The sequence below is a fragment of the Hyperolius riggenbachi genome, chromosome 9, assembly GCF_040937935.1.
Source record: "Hyperolius riggenbachi isolate aHypRig1 chromosome 9, aHypRig1.pri, whole genome shotgun sequence".
NCBI lineage: Eukaryota > Metazoa > Chordata > Amphibia > Anura > Hyperoliidae > Hyperolius > Hyperolius riggenbachi.
Window position 1 is genome coordinate 8624213 of NC_090654.1, and position 19829 is coordinate 8644041.

Here is a 19829-nt window from a genome sequence, read left to right on the forward strand (position 1 = left end):
TTTCTCATGTAAAAGGGGGTATCAGCTACCGATTGGGATAAAGTTCAATTCTTGGTCGGAGTTTCTCTTTAAAGAGACTCTGTAACAATTTTTTCAGCCTTAGTTCTTCTATTCTATAAGTTCCTATGCCTGTTCTAATGTGCTCCGGCTTACTGCAGCCTTTCCTAATTACACTGTCTCTGTAATAAATCAATGTATCTTTCCCCTGTCGTGTCTGTCGGGCTAAGGCTTTGAATGTGTGGAATGTGCAGGGCTGCTTGTCATTGGATAGAAGCGATACACACCCTCTGCAGGCCCCCTACAGGCTCTGAATGACTCACACACTCTGTATATGTGATCCTATTACAAGCTGGTTAGTTTGTTTGTAAACACTGCCTAAAACTGTTAATTACAAGCCAGGATTGCAGCAGAGAGTGGCAGAAAAAGCACAGAGGGGCCCAGGAGAAAATAAGGAATAGAATGGTGTGCTTTTTAGTGTAAGAATATTAGAGTACAGATTCTCTTTAACGAACATGCTGCACAGATCACCTGGCAGAACTAACAGATGTCACCATGTGATAAATGTCAGAATGTAAATCAGGGAGAGGAAAGATTTTACAATGGGCAAACACTGACTAAATAATCTATAAATTAATTTTGTAAAAAAAAAAAGCTATTTTATTCATTATGCTATTTTCACTACAGCAATCACAAAAAAAATTAAAATGTAAAATAAATACATATAAATTGTATGTTTTTCCCATAGTAAAAAGCACTATAAACTATTTTTCTTTCCTATGTTACTGTCAATTACTGTAGGGTACTGAAAATTTTGACAGATCTGACAGGTTTAGGATTGGTCCATCTCCTCGTGGGGGATTCTCAGTTGTTTATTTACAAAAGCACTTACACAACTGCAGGTTTTTCAGTTCAACTGCCAAAATAGTGGGCAAGTGAGTAGGGAAGCTGGCTGACATCTTTGTATAAATCCTTTCCAGGGAGTGCTTTTGTAAAGAATAAAGGAATTCCTGAGAAGGATTTCCCATGAGGAGATGGACTAGTCCAAAACGGTCAAATCTGTCAGACTTTTACTAAGTGGCAGCGACATAGGAAAAAAATTAATTTATGCCGCGTTTTACTCCGGGGGAAGTTTGTGGGTTTTTTGGGGGGGTTGTTTTGTGCTAGGGGTCCTTTAAGTGAATATACCCCAATTTAACCTAGTTTTCTAATACACGACCTAACCTTCCAACACTGTAACTCCTCCCAACGCAATTCCTCCTCCTATATCCAAGTATCTCTTCTTCCTCTAGTTCCTAATCTGCCCAGGATCCAAAGGAACAAAGATCCAGATCAGTCCTTGAATGTAGAGTTAGGCTCTGTTTTCACTTGAGCGGAGAACGGACAATTTTTGTCTGTTGTACAGCAGGAGGAAAATGGCAGCGCTTCCATATACAGGCTACACCCGAACTGAATAGCTGCATAGATGTGCAGAGCCCGAAACACCAGCAGATCACACAACTTGCATTCGAAACACATGCAGCAAATGGAGGACGTTAGCTTCCAGAAACAGTTTGCGCACAGATTTTTCCCCGGGCTCCAGCGGCGGACCATCAGAGTGGGCACTACAATGTCCCCTCTCGCTGGCCGCACGTGATACTGCGACAAGTAGGAACAGAGCCTAAAACAACTGACAAGACACATTGTGCATCATTCCTCTAGTTTATAATCCTCTGGTCTTGTGCATGACAACTGGCTGCTTTATTGTGTGTATAGGAAACAGGGGAAACGGAGGAAGAAGATTGTGGAGTCCCCTTCAAGCTGCTCTACCAGGCTTGCAGTAACAGAAGATCAGCCCAGGAAACCCCCTGACCCTGCCAGGGAACATAAACCGGTAATAATCCTATTGTGTGTGTGTATACTGATATAATGTTCTTGAGATAAAGCACCACCTATAATCACAAGTACCGGTATTTATAGCCAAATTATCCAAAATGGCTTCTACTGGGGCACAAAATCCCATCAGGGCTGTGGAGTTTGGGGAGGTGAGACGGTGGGGGCTGGCCTGTTACCATACTGTGGTGAATGCTGATAGGACAGTGGGGTAGAGTCATAATTGTTACCGCGCTGTAACGTGAGTTAAACGTTGTTACATGCACTACTGAAGCAACGTAATTTAAAAAACTCTGAAGCCAAATATAATCAATGCTTTTAACTTTTATTAATGTTAAGCACTATAGCTAGTGCTAAACCGCCGTATCCCCGCGACAAAGCGAGGGATTTATACCCCCCAAATCCCCTCTGCAAAATCCACGACTTTGTTGGTCGTGGATTTTGTTGCCCAGGGAGGCAGAGCTTTGAGCTGCAGCTCTGCCTCCATTCGCGTCAATCTGCCCACGAATCTCCGCCTCTCCCCGCCCCTCTCAGTGAAGGAAGATTGAGAGGGGCGGGGAGAGGCGGCGATCAGCGGGGATTGACGCACGAAGAGGCAAAGCTGCAGCCATAAGCTCTGCCTCAAGCAGGCAGTGCTCCCCGAAGTTAGCACAGGGGATTTGGGAGGTATAAACCCCTCGTTTTGCTGCGGGGATGCAGGGTTTTAGCACTACCTATAGTGCTTAACATTAATAAAAGTTAAAAGCATTGATTTTATCTCGCTTCAGAGTCTTTTTAATTATCCCTCATGCATGCCGGGCACACTAGCGGCAGCATAGCGCGTACCTAAGCAATGGCTGATGCTTTCATTAGCCATGCGGTAGTGACATCCTACGTACAGCGGTACTACATAGCGGCCACGCTTGTAAAGTATTGCAATATCGATATGTCACTACCGCATGGCTAATGAAAGCATCGGCCATTGCTTAGGTACGTGCTATGCTGCCACTAGCGTGCCTGGTGTGCATTAGGGATAGTTAAAGTTTTATGTTGCTGCAGTAGTGCATTGTAACAGCGCTTAACTCGCGTTGTAAGGCCTCGTTCACGTCCAGCTAGCGCAGATGGCCGTGCGATCCACATGCAGCGCATACCATCGCACGCCATCTGCGCAGCTGCTCCCTGCACTGCTGATCCCATCCATTGACAGTGATGAAATCAGCGCTGTGCTTCCGGGCAAAATGCAGGCAGCAGTATGCAAGCGCTTCCCAGTGCATCGTACTGCTGCACAGCGCAGTAGATGTGAACGGTAGAAGGGCTGTCTATGCCCTTCTGCCGTTCCTGTGTTTCAGCACATCATGCCCGCTTCCAAATACACCCTTACAGCGCGGTAACGATTGTGACTCTACCCCAATATGTAATGTCCTATTCTCATTTATTTCCTTTATCTTCCTTCTCTCTCATTGGGGTTACTTCACAAAGTTTCTCTCTTATTTTTTATCTCTACTATGAGAGCTAATTCCTGAGATAAACAGATAAGGACCCCGATTCTCCTGACTTTTCTCACTAGAGACGTTTTCACATCTTCTCAGTAAAACATCTACAGAGCCTCCAGCAAGCGACGCAATGCTCTGAATAAATCTGATGGGACTTCTTACCTACTCTCTAGTACCTGTTCTGTTGCCGTGTGACGGTATATTATTTTGTAGATGAGATTTAAATTGATTTCCTAGTAAGATAATTGAATAGGGGCTGGGGGAGGGGGGGCTTGATGCAGGAAGGATCGCTAAATCTGCCATGCATGTCATGCCATGGCTGTACCGGCGCTAACGCCAGGAGAGCAGTGGTTTGCTAATGGCAGAACATGCGCTGCTTTACTACCGGCACAAATACCATGCACTGCCTGCCCGTATAGCGGAAGTCCATGCAGAGATAAAGAGAAACTGTAAGGGAAAAAGTGCCCATATGGGGATACTTACCTCGGGAGGAGGAAGCCTCTGTATCCTAATGAGGCTTTCCCCGGCCTCTTCAGCTGACAGCCCCGAAGCTTGTCGGCGGCGCAGGTGCAGTAAGGGGCTTCAGAGCGCAGCTGTATTTACCTGTCCATGCTCCTGCGCAGGCACAGTACAGGCTTCCCCCGGCCTCTGCAGCCTCGGGGATCCAGTGCTGACAGCCCCGAAGCTTGTCGGTGGGCGGCGCAGGTGCAGTAAGGGGCTTCAGAGCGCAGTAGTATTTACCTGTCCATGCTCCTGCGCAGGCACAGTACAGGCTTCCCCCGGCCTCTTCAGCTGACAGCCCTGAAGCTTGGCGGTGGGCGGTGCAGGTGCAGTAAGGGGCTTCAGAGCACAGTAGTATTTACCTGTCCATGCTCCTGCGCAGGCACAGTACAGGCTTCCCCCGGCCTCTTCAGCTGACAGCCCTGAAGCTTGGCGGTGGGCGGTGCAGGTGCAGTAAGGGGCTTCAGAGCACAGTAGTATTTACCTGTCCATGCTCCTGCGCAGGCACAGTACAGGCTTCCCCCGGCCTCTTCAGCTGACAGCCCTGAAGCTTGGCGGTGGGCGGTGCAGGTGCAGTAAGGGGCTTCAGAGCACAGTAATATTTACCTGTCCATGCTCCTGCGCAGGCACAGTACAGGCTTCCCCTCGGGCTCCGGCAGAAATAGCTGAGTCTGATCAGGTCCTCTCTACTGCACAGGTGCTATTTCTGCCAGAGCCCGGGGGAAGCTTGTACTGCGGCTGCGCGGATAGGTAAATATTGCTGCACGCTGTTCGGGGGCTGCCAGTACTGGATCCTGGGGGCTTAGGAGGACAGGGAAGTCTCATTAGGATCCAGAGGCCTCCCCCTCCCCAGGTAAGTACCCCCCAGGGGCACTTTTATTTCCTTACAGGAGTACTTTAAGACAGATAAGGAGTTAATAAAAAAGGCAAAATAATTCCTGAAATAAGTCTTGTGAATCAACCCCAGATTCTCTCTCTCTCTCTCCCCCGATTTCTTTTTTTTCCTCCCCATCTCCCTCTCTTGTTCTCTTTGTTTCTCTCTCTCCTCTCCATCTCTCGTTTTTATTTCTGCAATCTCTCCCGCCATGTTCTCTTCATCCTCACATCTTTCCTTCTCTCTTTCTTCTCCCGGCCTCATTCTTTCCCTCCTCCCTTCTTCTTTCCCTCTCTCTCCCTCCACATGTAGATCACTCTTCTACTTTCTTGTCCCTCTCTCCTCCACTCTCCATCTCTCAGAACTTGTTATATATACAGTAATATTCTGCCTCCTTGCAGTCTGGCCAATTTCATTTGATATTCCCATCCTGCGTGAAAGAGACATTCACAATGCAATCCGCCCCATGAAATCGTAACCTGAACTCAGAACTTCCTCTCTGCTCTAAAAGAGAAGCAACAGCATAACAACCATTAAACAAAAACATTTCTTTGTTACAGCTGATACATATCCTGCAATACATCTGCAGTGTGTCTACTTCCTGCTTTCATGGAAGCAGACATAGGGTTAACATCCTGTGTTTACAAAATAGCTGCTCTGCCAAGGTAGCCAGCTTATACAGCTGAGAGATCAAATTACACTTGTGATTAGTCACATATGAGGGGGAATTAAATAAGCTAAACTCTCTAAATACATACATGGTGCATTTCTCTCTGTTTTCCTTCTGTCCTGTGCAAGAGTTCAGGTCCATTAAGTAAATGTAAAAGCAGTTGTCTCTGCCCCTGAATGCTGCAGCTTTCCCCTGTAAATGGCTCCTGTGATGAGGTCAGTGTAGATTATCAGAGTCTGCTTCTCTTCCCTATAAATGCAGCATAAAGTGAGGAGTCAGGTGAAGCTGAAGGCAGCCAGCGTTTCCCCGCCGGTCCCTGAACAGGTGAGCAGCATGGCCGTCTCCATAGCAACCCTCAGCAAGGTGGACATCGATATGTTTCCCGAAGACAAAAGAGTCCCGTGCGAGGAACATATGATACCCGAGCCTGACAGCATGTCACGGGACGCCGGAGGGAGAGTGACACAGAACGGCCCCCGGGGGCAAGACGCACGGAAGCCACGGGCAACTTCTGTCTCTGAGATGGAGAATAACAGCTCTTCCGTCGCCCCAGAGGAGGAGGAGGACACCCTGAAACTCCTGCAGCCCATCGCCGGAGGGGAGGAGCAGAGGAGTCAGGTGACATACTGCGTATCCTTTATATAGGAAGCGTCTTCCCTGTGCTTTACCCTGTGTGTATGTCTGAGTCCCTCACATGCCAGCCGGATCTACAGGAAGTGATGAGAACATCTCAGTCCTCTCAGCCCAGCTGTGTATAATGCAAATCCTACTTTCACATTCAGTAAAGAGACACTGAAGCAAAATGATGATATAATGAATTGGTTGTGTAGTACGGATCATTTCTATAACGTTAGTAGCAAAGAAAATATTCTCATATTTTTATTTTCAGTTATATAGTGTTTTTTATAACATTGCATCATTCTCTAATATTTGCAGTTTACACACTACTCAGCATTCTAAATGATTTTACAGAGCAGGCTAGTGAACTATTGACCTGTGCTCTGGAGAGAAAAAGAGAATACAGTGTCTGACAGTTGAGATAACGAGCTTCAGAAGACAGAGCTCTCTGCGACTTTGAAAGTGGTGGAGCTCAATGGCTCTTTTGCAACGATAACAACTGGAGTTTCTTCCTGTACTGGAAATATTAGACTCATATCTCTGCTGCTAATGTTGTATTTCTTAGCTTTATTACACATACAAATCATTATATCATAATTTTTTTTTTGCTTCAGTGTCTCTTTAAGGCCTCTGCCAGATGGACGGCTGTGCTGCCGGCTTGTCGGGCACTTCAGCATCCTGTCTGCCTCTCACGAGCAACATTCGGGTGCAATTCAAATGCAGCCAATTGGCAGTGTTTGTTACATCACCCGTGTCAGCGCTAGATACGCGGTGGCGATATCTGGTGGAAGAGAACTGCGATGTGCCACTCCTGAGCACGGCTGCGGCTATGCAGAGATGTGATTCCATGGGGGGTACCAAGTACCTGGGCAGTGGATTCCCCACCCTCAGCTGCCCATGTGGAAGAGCCCTAATTGCCTTTAGCTACATGTAAAACAGAAATTATCAGAGCAGAGTGTCGGGTTTACTTCCAGTCACTGGGTAAGGGCTGGTTCACACTTGAGCAGATGCAGAACGGAAATGGTAAATGCGTCCACAACGCACATGCCTTCCATCAGTTTTCCATCCACATGCAACAATTTTACCTGTCTGTTCCGCTCGTCCGTCTGTCTGTTCCGCTCGTCCGTCTGTCTGTTCCGCTCCTCTGTCTGTCTGTTCCGCTCGTCCGTCTGTCTGTTCCGCTCGTCCGTCTGTCTGTTCCGCTCGTCCGTCGGTCTGTTCCGCTCGTCCGTCGGTCTGTTCCGCTCGTCCGTCGGTCTGTTCCGCTCGTCCGTCGGTCTGTTCCGCTCGTCCGTCGGTCTGTTCCGCTCGTCCGTCTGTCTGTTCCGCTCCTCCGTCTGTCTGTTCCGCTCGTCCGTCTGTCTGTCTGTTCCGCTCGTCCGTCCGTCTGTATGTTCCGCTCGTCCGTCCGTCTGTATGTTCCGCTCGTCCGCCTGTCTGTTCCGCTCATCCGTCTGTATGTTCCGCTCGTCCGTCCGTCTGTATGTTCCGCTCGTCCGTCCGTCTGTATGTTCCGCTCGTCCGTCCGTCTGTATGTTCCGCTCGTCCGTCCGTCTGTATGTTCCGCTCGTCCGTCTGTCTGTATGTTCCGCTCGTCCGTCTGTCTGTTCCTGCGTCGATCCTGTCAGCCCGCACGCATCGCCGCTCAGCCCATCTATTCAGCCCGGAGGCCTGCAGAGCACCATGCTCTCCAGAGGCTGCAACAGGCCTATTCTCTCTACCAACAGGGAGAATTTTCATTGGCTCAACATGAACCAATGAGGATTCCCATTGGTCTTTTGCAGCCCAGTGGAGATCTCCATTCTAATACCGGCCACTGGGCTGTGTAGGGGGTACACGCGATTATTACGTGACCACGGCGATCGAAATGGGCGATGCGGATACGTGAGAACAGACAGTGTGTGTTCTCATAGGCTTTCATTGGACACATTTTCCGGTCCGGGAAAATGTGTCAAGTTGGGACTCTGCGTTCCGTCTTGTATTTTGCAGCAAGTGGATCTGTGTTGTTGTTTTTTTACAAGTGGGTGTGGCTCTGATTTGTTGTGTCTAACATTAAACTGTCTGTGTTGCCACATTACAACCTGTCACATCACAACTTGTTCAGAAAAATCGTCACAGCTAATTTGGGCGCAGCACAGTGGCGGGTTTGGGTGCCGCTATAGGCGGAAATGTGAATTAGGGCTGTAGTTGTGCTCTCTGTATAATTTGGGTGCCGGCAATAGCCAGACCCCAAACTATGATAAAAACTGTGTTATTCAACGCTGCCTGAATTATACACCCAAATGGATAGTTAGGTAGTCACCAGGGGAATAGTTTTGAATGAGGGCAGCAGTATAGCTAGATCAGGGTGAGCTGCCTTTCAGCTTCACCTTGTGCTCAAATTTGCCTGCACTTTTTTTTGTATATGTGCCTCAAAATGACAGTGGAAGTAGTGAGAGACTTGTCTTACTCCAGATTCTCCAGATTCTCCTGTAAATAAACATTGTCCTCCCTCTGTACTGTGACTGTATTTACACGTGAATTCTCTGGCCACGTTTTGATGGAAATCTTCTTTCTCCACGCAGGATGTTCTGGAATCTACAGAGAAGTTATTGGAACCGTTTGTCCCCGTCACGGAACCTGTAAGTCCAATAAATGTAAAAGAAAAAGGCCTTGCACATCCCTGTATAAAACTTTAGCTTTATTTGAAAAAATTAAAAGGCATACATTACACAGTCCCAAAAGACCAGAGAGAGGTACTGGCTGGTGGGGAGGTCGACAGCCGTTTCGCGCCGCTATCTGCTGTGGCGCATCATCAGGACAAACACCCCTTGCAAAATCCCCCCTTAAATATAGTGCCTAAACAATACCTGAGAGAGCAGCTGGGATCCATGGCTCAGAGGCGCGCCGTTCGTCTGTGGAACGCACGCCATCCGAACACTACCGCCCATCGGAGCGCAAACCGGAAGTCACATGTGCGTCATGTCCGGCGGGGGCCAAAAGTGTATAGCGGGCGGACGCGGCCAAAAAGCCGCATTTGAACGCCACATTATCGTCAGGAGGACGCGGACTAAACGCCGCATTGTACGCCACATGGTATCTAGGTGGATGCGGCCGCATCAACCAGGCACTCCGCATGCATTGATGCAGCTGACCACACAGGGGCAGCAAAAATCCAGAAAGTGAAACGATAACTGACCCATAGATCACAATCTCTCACCACTGTCACCTAGTGGTTAAAATTAATTGTTACAACCACCACCGAAATTAGATGAGAGCAATGAGTATATTGTTGCAGCTGCTCAGAGGTAATTCATTCAATTAGCAAAATTCCATGGATAGTCGGCAGTAAGTAACACATATGTTTGAAGCCGTGAAAAGAATAACTCGACACTTTCACATAATTCATGCTACCTTTGTAGATGACCCAGATTAGCCGTAATACCCATATAGGCACACTACAAAAAGTGAAATTAAACAAAAAACAAAAAGGTACAGTTAAAAAATCATTAAAAATACAAACACCCAAGTCAGATGAATACTGTTAAATTATTCTTTTCATTTAGACCCAATGGTCCAGTAGTTTCAAAAAATGTGATCCAAAAACTCTCCCTCTGCAAAAGCCTACGATGCCAATCTCCACCCCTTCTATCATGCCTGACCCATTCAAGTCCTAGGAACCTAAGCTTAGTCACATCGCTATTGTGGGCCACCCGCATATGCTCAATTACTCTAGGGCAGCCCTCACCACTATGGACGGACCTGCAGTGGGCCTGATAACGATCCTTGAGCATATTAGTGGTTTCACCCACATACATACGCTGACAAGGACAAATAAGTGCATACACCAGACCCCTCGTTCTACAATTAATAAACTGTCCGTCCAAAGAACCTGTAAGTCCCATATTGGCTGTGTAACAGATTATTATATGTATTTTATAGATTTGTTTAAAAAAAGGCATCTTTTGAAAAATAAGAAGGAATCCGAAGACATAACAACTTAAGTTGTTTACCTTTAATGACTAACGGTCCAATTTCTAGCGAATAATCGTTCGAGCGATCAGAAATTCTGTTCGGATTGGTTGTAAATAATCTCCATTGATGGGCACAATCGATTACGAATGATCATACAAATAGTTGTCCGATTGGACTTTGGTCAAAACAAAATTTGGATTTTCTTGTTGGTTGTGATAGATAGGAAGCAAAGATTGGTTCGTTGATGGTGTAGTGAACGATGTATTACAATATTTCACTTCCGATCAGAATTTCTGATCGCTCAAGCGATTTTTCGCTAGAAATTGGACCGTTAGTGGCCAGCTTAACTGTACAAGATTTCTTTGCAAGCTTTCCAAAGTTTAGGATTCTTCTTCAGGCAGGTTTCAGAGCTGTATAGTTCTGGACAAGTTCTGAAACATGCCTTAAAGAAAATCTGTAATTAAGAAACAATCCCCTGGGGGGTACTTACCTCGTGAGGGGGAAGCCTCTGGATCCTAAGCAGGCTTCCCCCGCTCTTCTCTGTCCCTCTGTTGTCCAGCTGCAGCCCCCCGAAGTGCAGCGATGTAAATATTTACCTCCCGGGATCCGGTGCAGGCGTACTAGCGGATCTCCCTGTGGGGTAATGCGGAAATAGCTGAACCCGCTCGATCTGCTCTACTGCACAGGTGCGAGTCCTTTTGTCCCTGAGCAGTAGAGCAGATACGACCGGTTTCGGCTATTTCTGCCTTACCTGAAGGAAGTGCCAAAACCGCGCCTGCACTGATTCTGGCAAGTTAAATAAACCAGTGCTTGTCAGGCTTGTCGAGGGAGGATTCCAGGAAACTTGGGGGGGAGCCAGAGCTGGACTGCCTGCAGCTACAGGGGAGGGGGAAGCCTCATTCAGACCCTGAGGATTCCCCCTCAACCCCCGGGCGCCCCCCCCCCCCCCCCCCCCCAGTTTCTCTCACTTCATGATAGGCTATGAGACAGGAGGAAGGTGTGTCTTCAGTTTGCAGACCAATTGCTTGCAGGAAGTGAGCAGACATCTGTCAGTCACTGGGGAGGGGCTGAGCTGAGCAGAGGTTTTATTCTACAAAGCATGTTAATTTATAAACTTGAAAATGCATTGTCTTTAAAAAAAAAAGTGGACTGAATTGGGGTTTTAAGGTGATTCTCATATCAGACGTGTCTCTCTGGTCACAGAAGCCGGGCTAACTGCACTTGTGTTATTTTTTAAGGATGGACAAGTGGAACTACCTAAGAATCATTCACATAGTTGTGAATCGGAGCTGTCTTCATCCAGGCAGAGGAGACACAGAATCAGAGAGGAAATGCCATCACACTCTTGACAAGGTAACAGAATCAGAGAGGTAATGACATCAGAACCTGACAAGGTTACAGACTCAGAGAGGAAGTGACATCAGACTCTGACAAGATAACAGAAGCAGACAGGAAATTACATCTGACTCTGATCAGGTAACAGACTCACCGAGGAAGTAATATCACACTCTGACAAGGTAACAGAAGCAGAGAGGAAATTACATCAGAACCTGACAAGGTAACAGACTCAGAGAGGAAGTGACATCTTACTCTGACTAGATAACAGAAGCAGAGAGGAAATTGCATCACCTCTGACAAGGTAACAGAATCGGAGAGAAAATGACATCAGACTCTGACAAGGTAACAGAAGCAGACAGGAAATCATATCTGACTCTGATCAGGTAACAGAATCAGAGAGGAAATGACATCACCTCTGACAAGATAACAGAAGCAGAGAAGAAATGACATCACACTCTGACAAGGTAATAGAATCAGAGAGGTAATGACATCAGAACCTGACAGGGTTACAGACTCAGAGTGGAAGTGACATCACACTCTGACAAGGTAACAGAAACAGAGAGGAAATTACATCACCTCTGACAAGGTAACAGAATCGGAGAGGAAGTGACATCAGACTCTGACAAGATAACAGAAGCAGAGAGAAAATGACATCACCTCTGACAAGGTAACAGAATCGGAGAGGAAGTGACATCAGACTCTGACAAGATAACAGAATAAGAGAGGAAATGACATCAAACTCTGACAAGGTAACAGAATCAGAGAGTAAATTACATCAGACTCTGACAAGGTAGCAGAATCAAAGAGGAAATGACATCAGACTCCGACAAGATAACAGAAGCAGACAGGAGATGGCATCAGACTCTGACAAGGTAACAGAAGCAGACAGGAAATGACATCACCTCTGACAAGGTAACAGAGTCAGATAGGAAATTACACCCCACTCTAAATTACCAGTTGGTTCCTGCAGTCATTTTACCTTGTTAAAAATGATGTGTCCTAGGTCAGCGTGGTGTGTGCCCGACCCCTGCCTTCACCTCCTGCCATACAACATCAACCTGCCAAGAAGTCCCTAAGAAGCCCTGAGAGGAGGCGCTCTGTGACAGAGTCTGTGGACAGTGCAGATTCCAGCAGTGTATCGTCTCAGGTATGCAGCGCCCCCTGCAGCACTTGGAGGGTATTTGATGAGCATCATTCCAATGTCAGAGCTTTTCCTGTGCATTGCTGGAGTGTGTTCAGAGTCTTTTCAGCTTACATCAAGATTTGTGCTCTAAAAATGTGTGGGTCATTCCAAGCTTGCCTTAACCACTTCACCACTGAGGGGTTTTACCCCTTGAACACCAGAGCAATTTTCACCTTTCAGCGCTCCTTCCATTCATTCGTCTGTAACTTTATAATTACTTATTGCAATGAAATGAACTGCGGTATATCTTGTTTTTTCCGCCACCAATTATTCTTTCTTTAGGTGGGACATTATGCCAAGAATTATTTTATTCTAAATGTGTTTTAATGGGAAAAGAGGAAAAAATGTGGGAAAAAAATATTATTTTTCAGTTTTCTGCCATTATAGTTTTTAAATAATGCATGCTACTGTAATTAAAACCCATGAAATGTATTTGCCCATTTGTCCCGGTTATAAAACCGTTTAAATTATGTCCCTATCACAATGCTTGGCACAAATCTTTTATTTGGAAATAAAGGTGCATTTTTTTCAGTTTTGCGTCCAACCCTAATTACAAGTTCGTAGTTTATAAAGTAACAGTGTTGTATCCTCCTGACATAAATATTTAAAAAGTTCAGTCCCTAAGGTAACTATTTATGTTTTTTTTATTTAATGTATTTTTTTTTTATTACAAAAAAATAATAATTGGGGAGTGTGGGAGGTAATGAGTTAATTTATTGTGTAAAACCAATGTATTTGTATATGTAAAATGCTTTAGGGTGTAATTTTACTATTTGGCCACAAGATGGCCACAGTGAGTTTGTGTTCATGCGACCTGTAAGCGTCCGGAAGGACGCTTACAGGAAGCACTATGAGGCTGGGAAAATCACAATGATCGCGCTGTTTCTCATAGAAGCTGCAGATCATTGCGGGGGCTTAGATCAACGAACGGGAATGGATTTTCCCGTTCATTGACGGCGGTGTGCACGAGCGGCGGGAGCGCACGGACAGCGGTGGTAGCGCGGGAGGTATGGATTCCTCCGTCCCTTGGTTTTATAAGGGTGGAAAAAGGGACGGAGAAATCCATACCGCGGGGGGTAAAGTGGTTAAATCACACCTGAAGTGAGAGGGATATGGAGGCTGCCATCTTTATTTCCTTTTAAACAGTGGTGGAAGAGTCTAGTACTGAACAATCTACGCTCAAACTGTTTTTGGAAGCTAACATCCTCCATTTGCTGCATCTGTTTTGAATGCAGGTTGTGTAATCTGCCCGTGTGTGAACTCTGCACATCTATGCAGCTGGTCAATTCGGGTGCAGCCTGCATTTGGAAGCGCTGTCATTTCCTCCTGTTAATTAATTCAGATTGCCTGTCCTGCTGATCCCCTGCCTCTAATTCATTTAGCCATAGCCCCTGGACAAGCATGCAGATCAGGTGCTCTGACTGAAGTATGACTGGATTGCTGCATGCTTGTTTCAGGTGTGGTATTCAGCCACTATTGCAGCCAAAGAGATCAGCAGGACAGCCAGGCAACTGGTATTGTTTAGCAGGAAATAAATATGGCAGCCACCATATGCCTCTCAGGTCAGTTGTCCTTTAAGCATTTTAACCGCCTGGACGTGATTGTCACGTCCAGGCGGCTGCTGTAGCACTGCTGCGCACTTTCGAGCCTCCCCCGTTAGCCCGGAGTTCATTGAATGAGAACATAGTTGCCATTCATTGATCTAAGTCCCCGGCAGAAAGACTGACGGCTTCTTAGCAGAGGCCGCCGTCTTTCTGAGAAAAAAATCATCCTTCGCTTCTAAGACTAAAAAAAGAAAAAACATTTTTTGACTGTGGCCATCTTGTGGCCAAATAGTAAAACTACATCAACATACATTTTTTTTTTTATTAAATGAACATATATTATTACATTTAAAATTAACTGTTTACCTCCAACACCAAAAATTACCCAAATAACATTTTTAATGAAAAAAAAATTATAATTTAAAAAAGAAAAAAAAAAACATAAATCGTTACCTAAGGGTCTGAACTTTTTTCATTTGCATGTGAAGAGGGTGTATTTCTAATATTTTTTAAATTATAAGCTTGTAAATAGTGATGGATGCAAAACTGAAAAAATGCACCTTTATTTCCAAATAAAATATCGGCGCCATACATTGTGATAGGGATATAATTTAAACAGTGTAATAACCGGGACAAATGGGCAAATAAAATACATAGGTTTTAATTATGGTAGCATGTATTATTTTAAAGCTATAATGGCCGAAAACTGGGAAATAATGTTTTTTTTTTCCTATTTTTTTTCTTAATATTCCTGTTAAAATGCATTTAGAAAAAAATAATTCTTAGCAAAAAGTACCACCCAAAGAAAGCCTAATTAGTGGCGGAAAAAGCAAGATATAGATCAATTAATTGTGATAATTAGTGATCAAGTTATTGGCGAATGAATGGGAGGTGAAAATTGCTCGGAAGCATAAGGTGAAAACGACTGAAGGCTGAAATGGTTAATGAAACTATAAATTCCATTTCAAAAAAATGTCAACTGTAATAATTGCATTTTGATTGATTTGTAAAGCGCCAGCATATTCTGGGGTGCTGTACAAAGTAAGAAACAAACATGGGGTGTATAATAATACAGACAATGGTATACACAGAATATAGAGCCTGGCACATAATGCAGGACTGGTAGACATACCGGTAGCAATTACAGTGATAAATGTAGCATGATGATCAAAATGTATAGAAAATGCCAAGACAGAAAAGTGTGCGGGAGCCGTGCCCTTGTGAGCTAAAGGAATAGGGGGAAACAAGAGGTGGGGTAGTATACAATATGTATACCTAGAGGTAGTGAGTTTTTAGGTTCTAGTTAGGAACACAACTGGGCCAGAGGTTGGCATAAGTTAGTGCAGATGCTTTTTGCAAAAAGTGAGGTTTGAGGAAGCGTTTAAAGATTTCAAAGGTTGGAGAGTGAATAATGTGTTGTCTGAGGGGATTCCAGAAGTGGGGTGAAGCACGTGAGAAATCTTGTATACCTGAATGCGACGAGGTGATCTTAGGGGACAGAAGAAGATTGTGTGTAGATCTGAGATTGCGGTTGGTTGATATCTGGAAACTAGTGAGGAGATATACAGGGGAGAGAGATTGTGGAGAGCTTTGTGTGTGAACTGGATCCTCTGGGTAACTGGCAGCCAGTGAAGAGCTTGGCAGAGAGGCGCAGCAGAGGAAGAGCGAGAGGAGAGATGAATGAGACGAGCAGCTGAGTTTCCTTAGAAAGGACGTGACATCAGTGATTGCCTCTTGTCACGTGATGCTAGGCCACACCCCTCTGTTCAGGATCTAATGGGAACAGCGTGAGCAGTGGCCTGAACTATTAAGGGGAACTCTACTGGGCAAAATAACATTACTTATGTTTAGAAGTACAGTTATGCTTCATGTATGTTTCAAACCTGAATTCAAAAGCTGAAGCACCAGAAAAAGGAAAACGGACTAAAGGTGGAAAGTCTCATCGGAGGTACTTGTGTGCTTTTTAAACAGGTTCTCTTTAATCTTGTGACATCTGTCGGCACACATGAATATTTTCGTGCTGTGCAGTTCCCACTACACAAAAGATTGGATGCAGATTGGATGCAGAAAAACTGACTCCAATGAAAGCCTATGGGCCTGTTTCCACTAAACGCGATTTTTCTGATGCAGATTTTCCCATAGACATTCATTGGAGTCAGTTTTTCTGCATCCAATCTGCGTGTCGTGGAAACAGGCCCTTAGGATTTCTTCACCTGTTTATTGTTTATGTGTGCAGGATCATCGCCCATTGTCTGCAAGAGAGAGACGACGATTAAAGCTGTCCCAGGAAGAAGGATCCTTGTCAGGTGAGTTCCTTCATCTATTTAAAGAGGAACTCCAGTGAAAATAATGTAATAAAAAAGTGCTTCATTTTTACAATAATTATGTATAAACGATTTAGTCAGTGTTTGCCCATTGTAAAATGCTTTAAATCTCTGATTTACATTCTGAAATTTATCACACGGTGACATTTTTACTGTTGGAAGATGATGTAGCTGCTGCATGCTTTTTTGGCAGTTGGAAACGGATGTAAACAGCTATTTCCCACAATGCAACAAGGTTCACAGGCCGGGTCAGTAATCTGTCTTCTTTCTCAGGCCCGGCAGTCAGAAGGAGCAGCGTCCCTGCGGAGGAAGTCAGTCGTGTCGCCCAGCCGCCCCTCACACACGAGGTGAGAAGGACTCCACCTTGACACGTATGAGCTGCCCCTGTGCTGGGAAATTATCCCACTGCGCTGCTGAGGATCCATGCATTTGAAGGAGACACGAAGTTAAAGGAATATGGAAGCTGCCATATTTATTTCCTGTTAAACAATACCAGTTGCCTGGCAGCCCTGCTCATCTCTTTGGCTGCAGTAGTGTCTGAATCACATACCTGAAACAAGCATGCAGCTAATCCAGTCACACTTCATCCAGAGCACCTGATCTGCTGCATGCTTGTTCAGGGGCTGTGGCTAAAGGTATTAGAGTCAGAGATCAGCAGGACAGCCAGGCAACTGGTATTGTTTAACAGGAAATAAATATGGCAGCCTCCATATTCCTCTCACTTCAGGTGTGCTTTAAGTGTTCATTAAACATATGTGAATTTTTGCCAACAAGTATAATTGTTGAAATGTTTGTTTTGATATTTATGAAGAGAAAACCAGACCCGGTACATCACATATCTGAAGAGGATCTCAGCTCTTCCACGAGTTCCACAGACAGGTCTGAAGGAGAAATTAAAGAACGGTTTGTATTTATTTTCATTTCATAGCATTAGAGCCTTAGCTTAGCCTCCCTTAAAGGGATACTGTAGGGGGGTCAGGGGAAAATGAGTTGAACTTACCCGGGGCTTCTAACGGTCCCCCGCAGACATCCTGTGTCTGCGCAGCCACTCACCGGTGCTCCGCCCCCCGCCTCCAATTCACTTCTGGAATTTCAGACTTTAAAGTCTGAAAACCACTGCGCCTGCGTTGCCGTATCCTCGATCCCGCTGATGTCATCAAGAGCGCACAGCGCAGGCCCAGTATGGTCTGTGTCTGCGCAGTACACTCCTGGTGACATCAGCGGGAGCGAGGACACGGGCGTGCAGGTGCAGTGGTTTTCAGACTTTAAAGTCAGAAATTCCAGAAGTGAACTGGAGGCGGGGCCGGAGCATCGGTGAGTGGCTGCGCCAACACAGGATGTCTGCGGGGGACCATTAGAAGCCCCGGGTAAGTTCAGCTCATTTTCCCCCGACCCCCCTACAGTATCCCTTTAAAGCTTATGATAGTAAATTTGCATTAATAAACCATGCACAGCATTTTGCTCATCTTTTGTTATAAATATAGTGAGAGTACAGTGAGAGTACCTGGCTGGCTGTATCCAGTAGCTCCTTATAGCCACAAAGTGGATCAGCTGACTCCACCCACCTCGCACTGCTGAGAGAGATTAACTGCAACTTTATAAAAGCCATGTGTACCTCTCATCACTCTGCCCTGCCTGTGATGTAAACCATTTCCCACTGATCTTCTATCTAACTTTGATTATAACCGGGGAGGGTGTGGGAGGGGCAAATGCCTTATTACACACATAGAGCAGGGAGGAACTAGGCGGGAACTGATGATGAGACTCAGTGCTGGCTACAAAGTGTTGTGTGTGTATATATGTATGTGTATATATTAAAAAAATGAATCCAAGCCCATGTAACCCTTTGTTCCCCATGCAGGCCAAGCCTCCCCTGAGCCCTTGTCCAAACCATGGACAAGGGACACTCCCCCCCCCCCCCCCCCCACCCGCTTCGTTGTCCAGGAGGAAGTGGGGGGGCGTCAATATCCGGGGGAATGGTGGCAACTGGGAGTCCCCTTTAAGAAGGGGACCCCCCCCTCCCCAATTGCCCGCCTCGCTCCCCAGGAGAAATGAGTATAGGGGTGCTGATGTTCCCATTTCCACAAAGAACTAAGTGAAATAAAAACACTATGCAAAAATAACTTTATTGATCTCAGTTAACCATAAATACTTACCTTTGGATAATCCCACACCAGTATCGTTTTAGAAATGCCTGCGCCAATGTCCTCTTAGAAGTGCTCTCGCCACCGCCGTTCACAACGAACTCCCGGCGCTTAATGGCCATAGAAAGCTTCTGCATATGAATTGCAGCGGCTGGGAACGCGAAAATCGGCTTCTCAAGCAAGAATTTTCAGCCCATAGTAACTTCAAAACAATGGCTGCCAGGGATTCCCAGTCCCCAGAGACCACACTACAGGGGCAGAAGGAGCGGGTTACAGATGAATGGGGGTGCAATGTGTATTCAGAACTCGGAATGCAGTACAGTGTACCGCAGCAAAGCATCATTTTACCCAGTTTAAAGAGGAACTATAAAAGTGGATTGAACTCCATCACAAACAGTAGCTGATACACCTTTTCCCATGAGAAATCTTTTCCTTTTCCCCACTAGATCATCAGGGGGCGCTGTATGGCTGATATTGTGGTGCTCTCCCTGCCGCAGCTCATTGCGAGGGCAATGTAAGTCTATGGAGACTTACACACTATTGTGATGCGATTGGGTGCGACAGAAGTAGCAAAATCGCTGCAAACTCTGCAGTGCGTTGCTGAATGCCTATCGCAGGGATTATGGAGCAATGAAAGTCTATAGCGGCACAGTAAGTGTAGACGGCCGATCGCTGTAGCAGGGCACATGCGGAGAGCAACGGGTAATCCAGTGACGTTGTTACCTATCTAGCAGAGAGGACATCGCTGAGTGGGGGTGGGGTCAGACGACTCATATTGCTCTGTTGGCGCGCTAAGCTGAAGGGTAATGTGAATGGGGCAGTGGTGAGGGGCGATTGTCCTGCCCCGGGCTGCCCTGCTGCAGGACGATCTCACCTCTAAAATGTGAAATTAGCCTCAAATGTCCTCTTTTTCCTTAGTACCAGTCCATATGCAGTAGTCCATGTAATGAGTAAAAAACACTATAATTGTCGACCGTTTATTAAATAAACTTGTATAGCGCAACACTGATAAAAAAGTAAATGGAATTAAAAACTTACATACAGAGTCCCGTTTGTTACACGGTGCCCCACACTTAAAACTCACCCAAAGATAATATCCAGAGTACTGTACTGAGCTGTTCATCTCCATCCCGACCAGTTTCGCCCTCTTGCATGCTCAGAGGCTTTTGCATATGGACTGCTGCATATAGCTCTGGTATTTTGGAAGAAGAGGACATCTGAGGTGTCCGGCACAGCCATGTTTTGGCCAATGCTTTCTAACAACCTTATAATCGGAGTTATAGAGCTCACAATGGAATGGAGGGAGGCTATTGTGGTTTTGAGATCCTATCCACGTAC

The 19829-nt window shown here is 45.7% G+C and overlaps 1 protein-coding gene across 1 annotated transcript in view; it reads left to right on the forward strand.

Annotated features, from left to right (window-relative positions):
- Positions 1-19829, forward strand: part of NEK4 (NIMA related kinase 4) — a 61950-nt gene that overhangs the window by 24805 nt on the left and 17316 nt on the right. Inside the window, exons 6-14 of the mRNA XM_068251872.1 lie at positions 1753-1870; positions 5648-6004; positions 8569-8625; positions 11197-11286; positions 11737-11760; positions 12300-12443; positions 16260-16329; positions 16621-16694; positions 17159-17250. Of these exons, the coding sequence (XP_068107973.1) occupies positions 1753-1870; positions 5648-6004; positions 8569-8625; positions 11197-11286; positions 11737-11760; positions 12300-12443; positions 16260-16329; positions 16621-16694; positions 17159-17250 (1026 nt within the window). The remainder of the gene's footprint in view (positions 1-1752; positions 1871-5647; positions 6005-8568; positions 8626-11196; positions 11287-11736; positions 11761-12299; positions 12444-16259; positions 16330-16620; positions 16695-17158; positions 17251-19829) is intronic.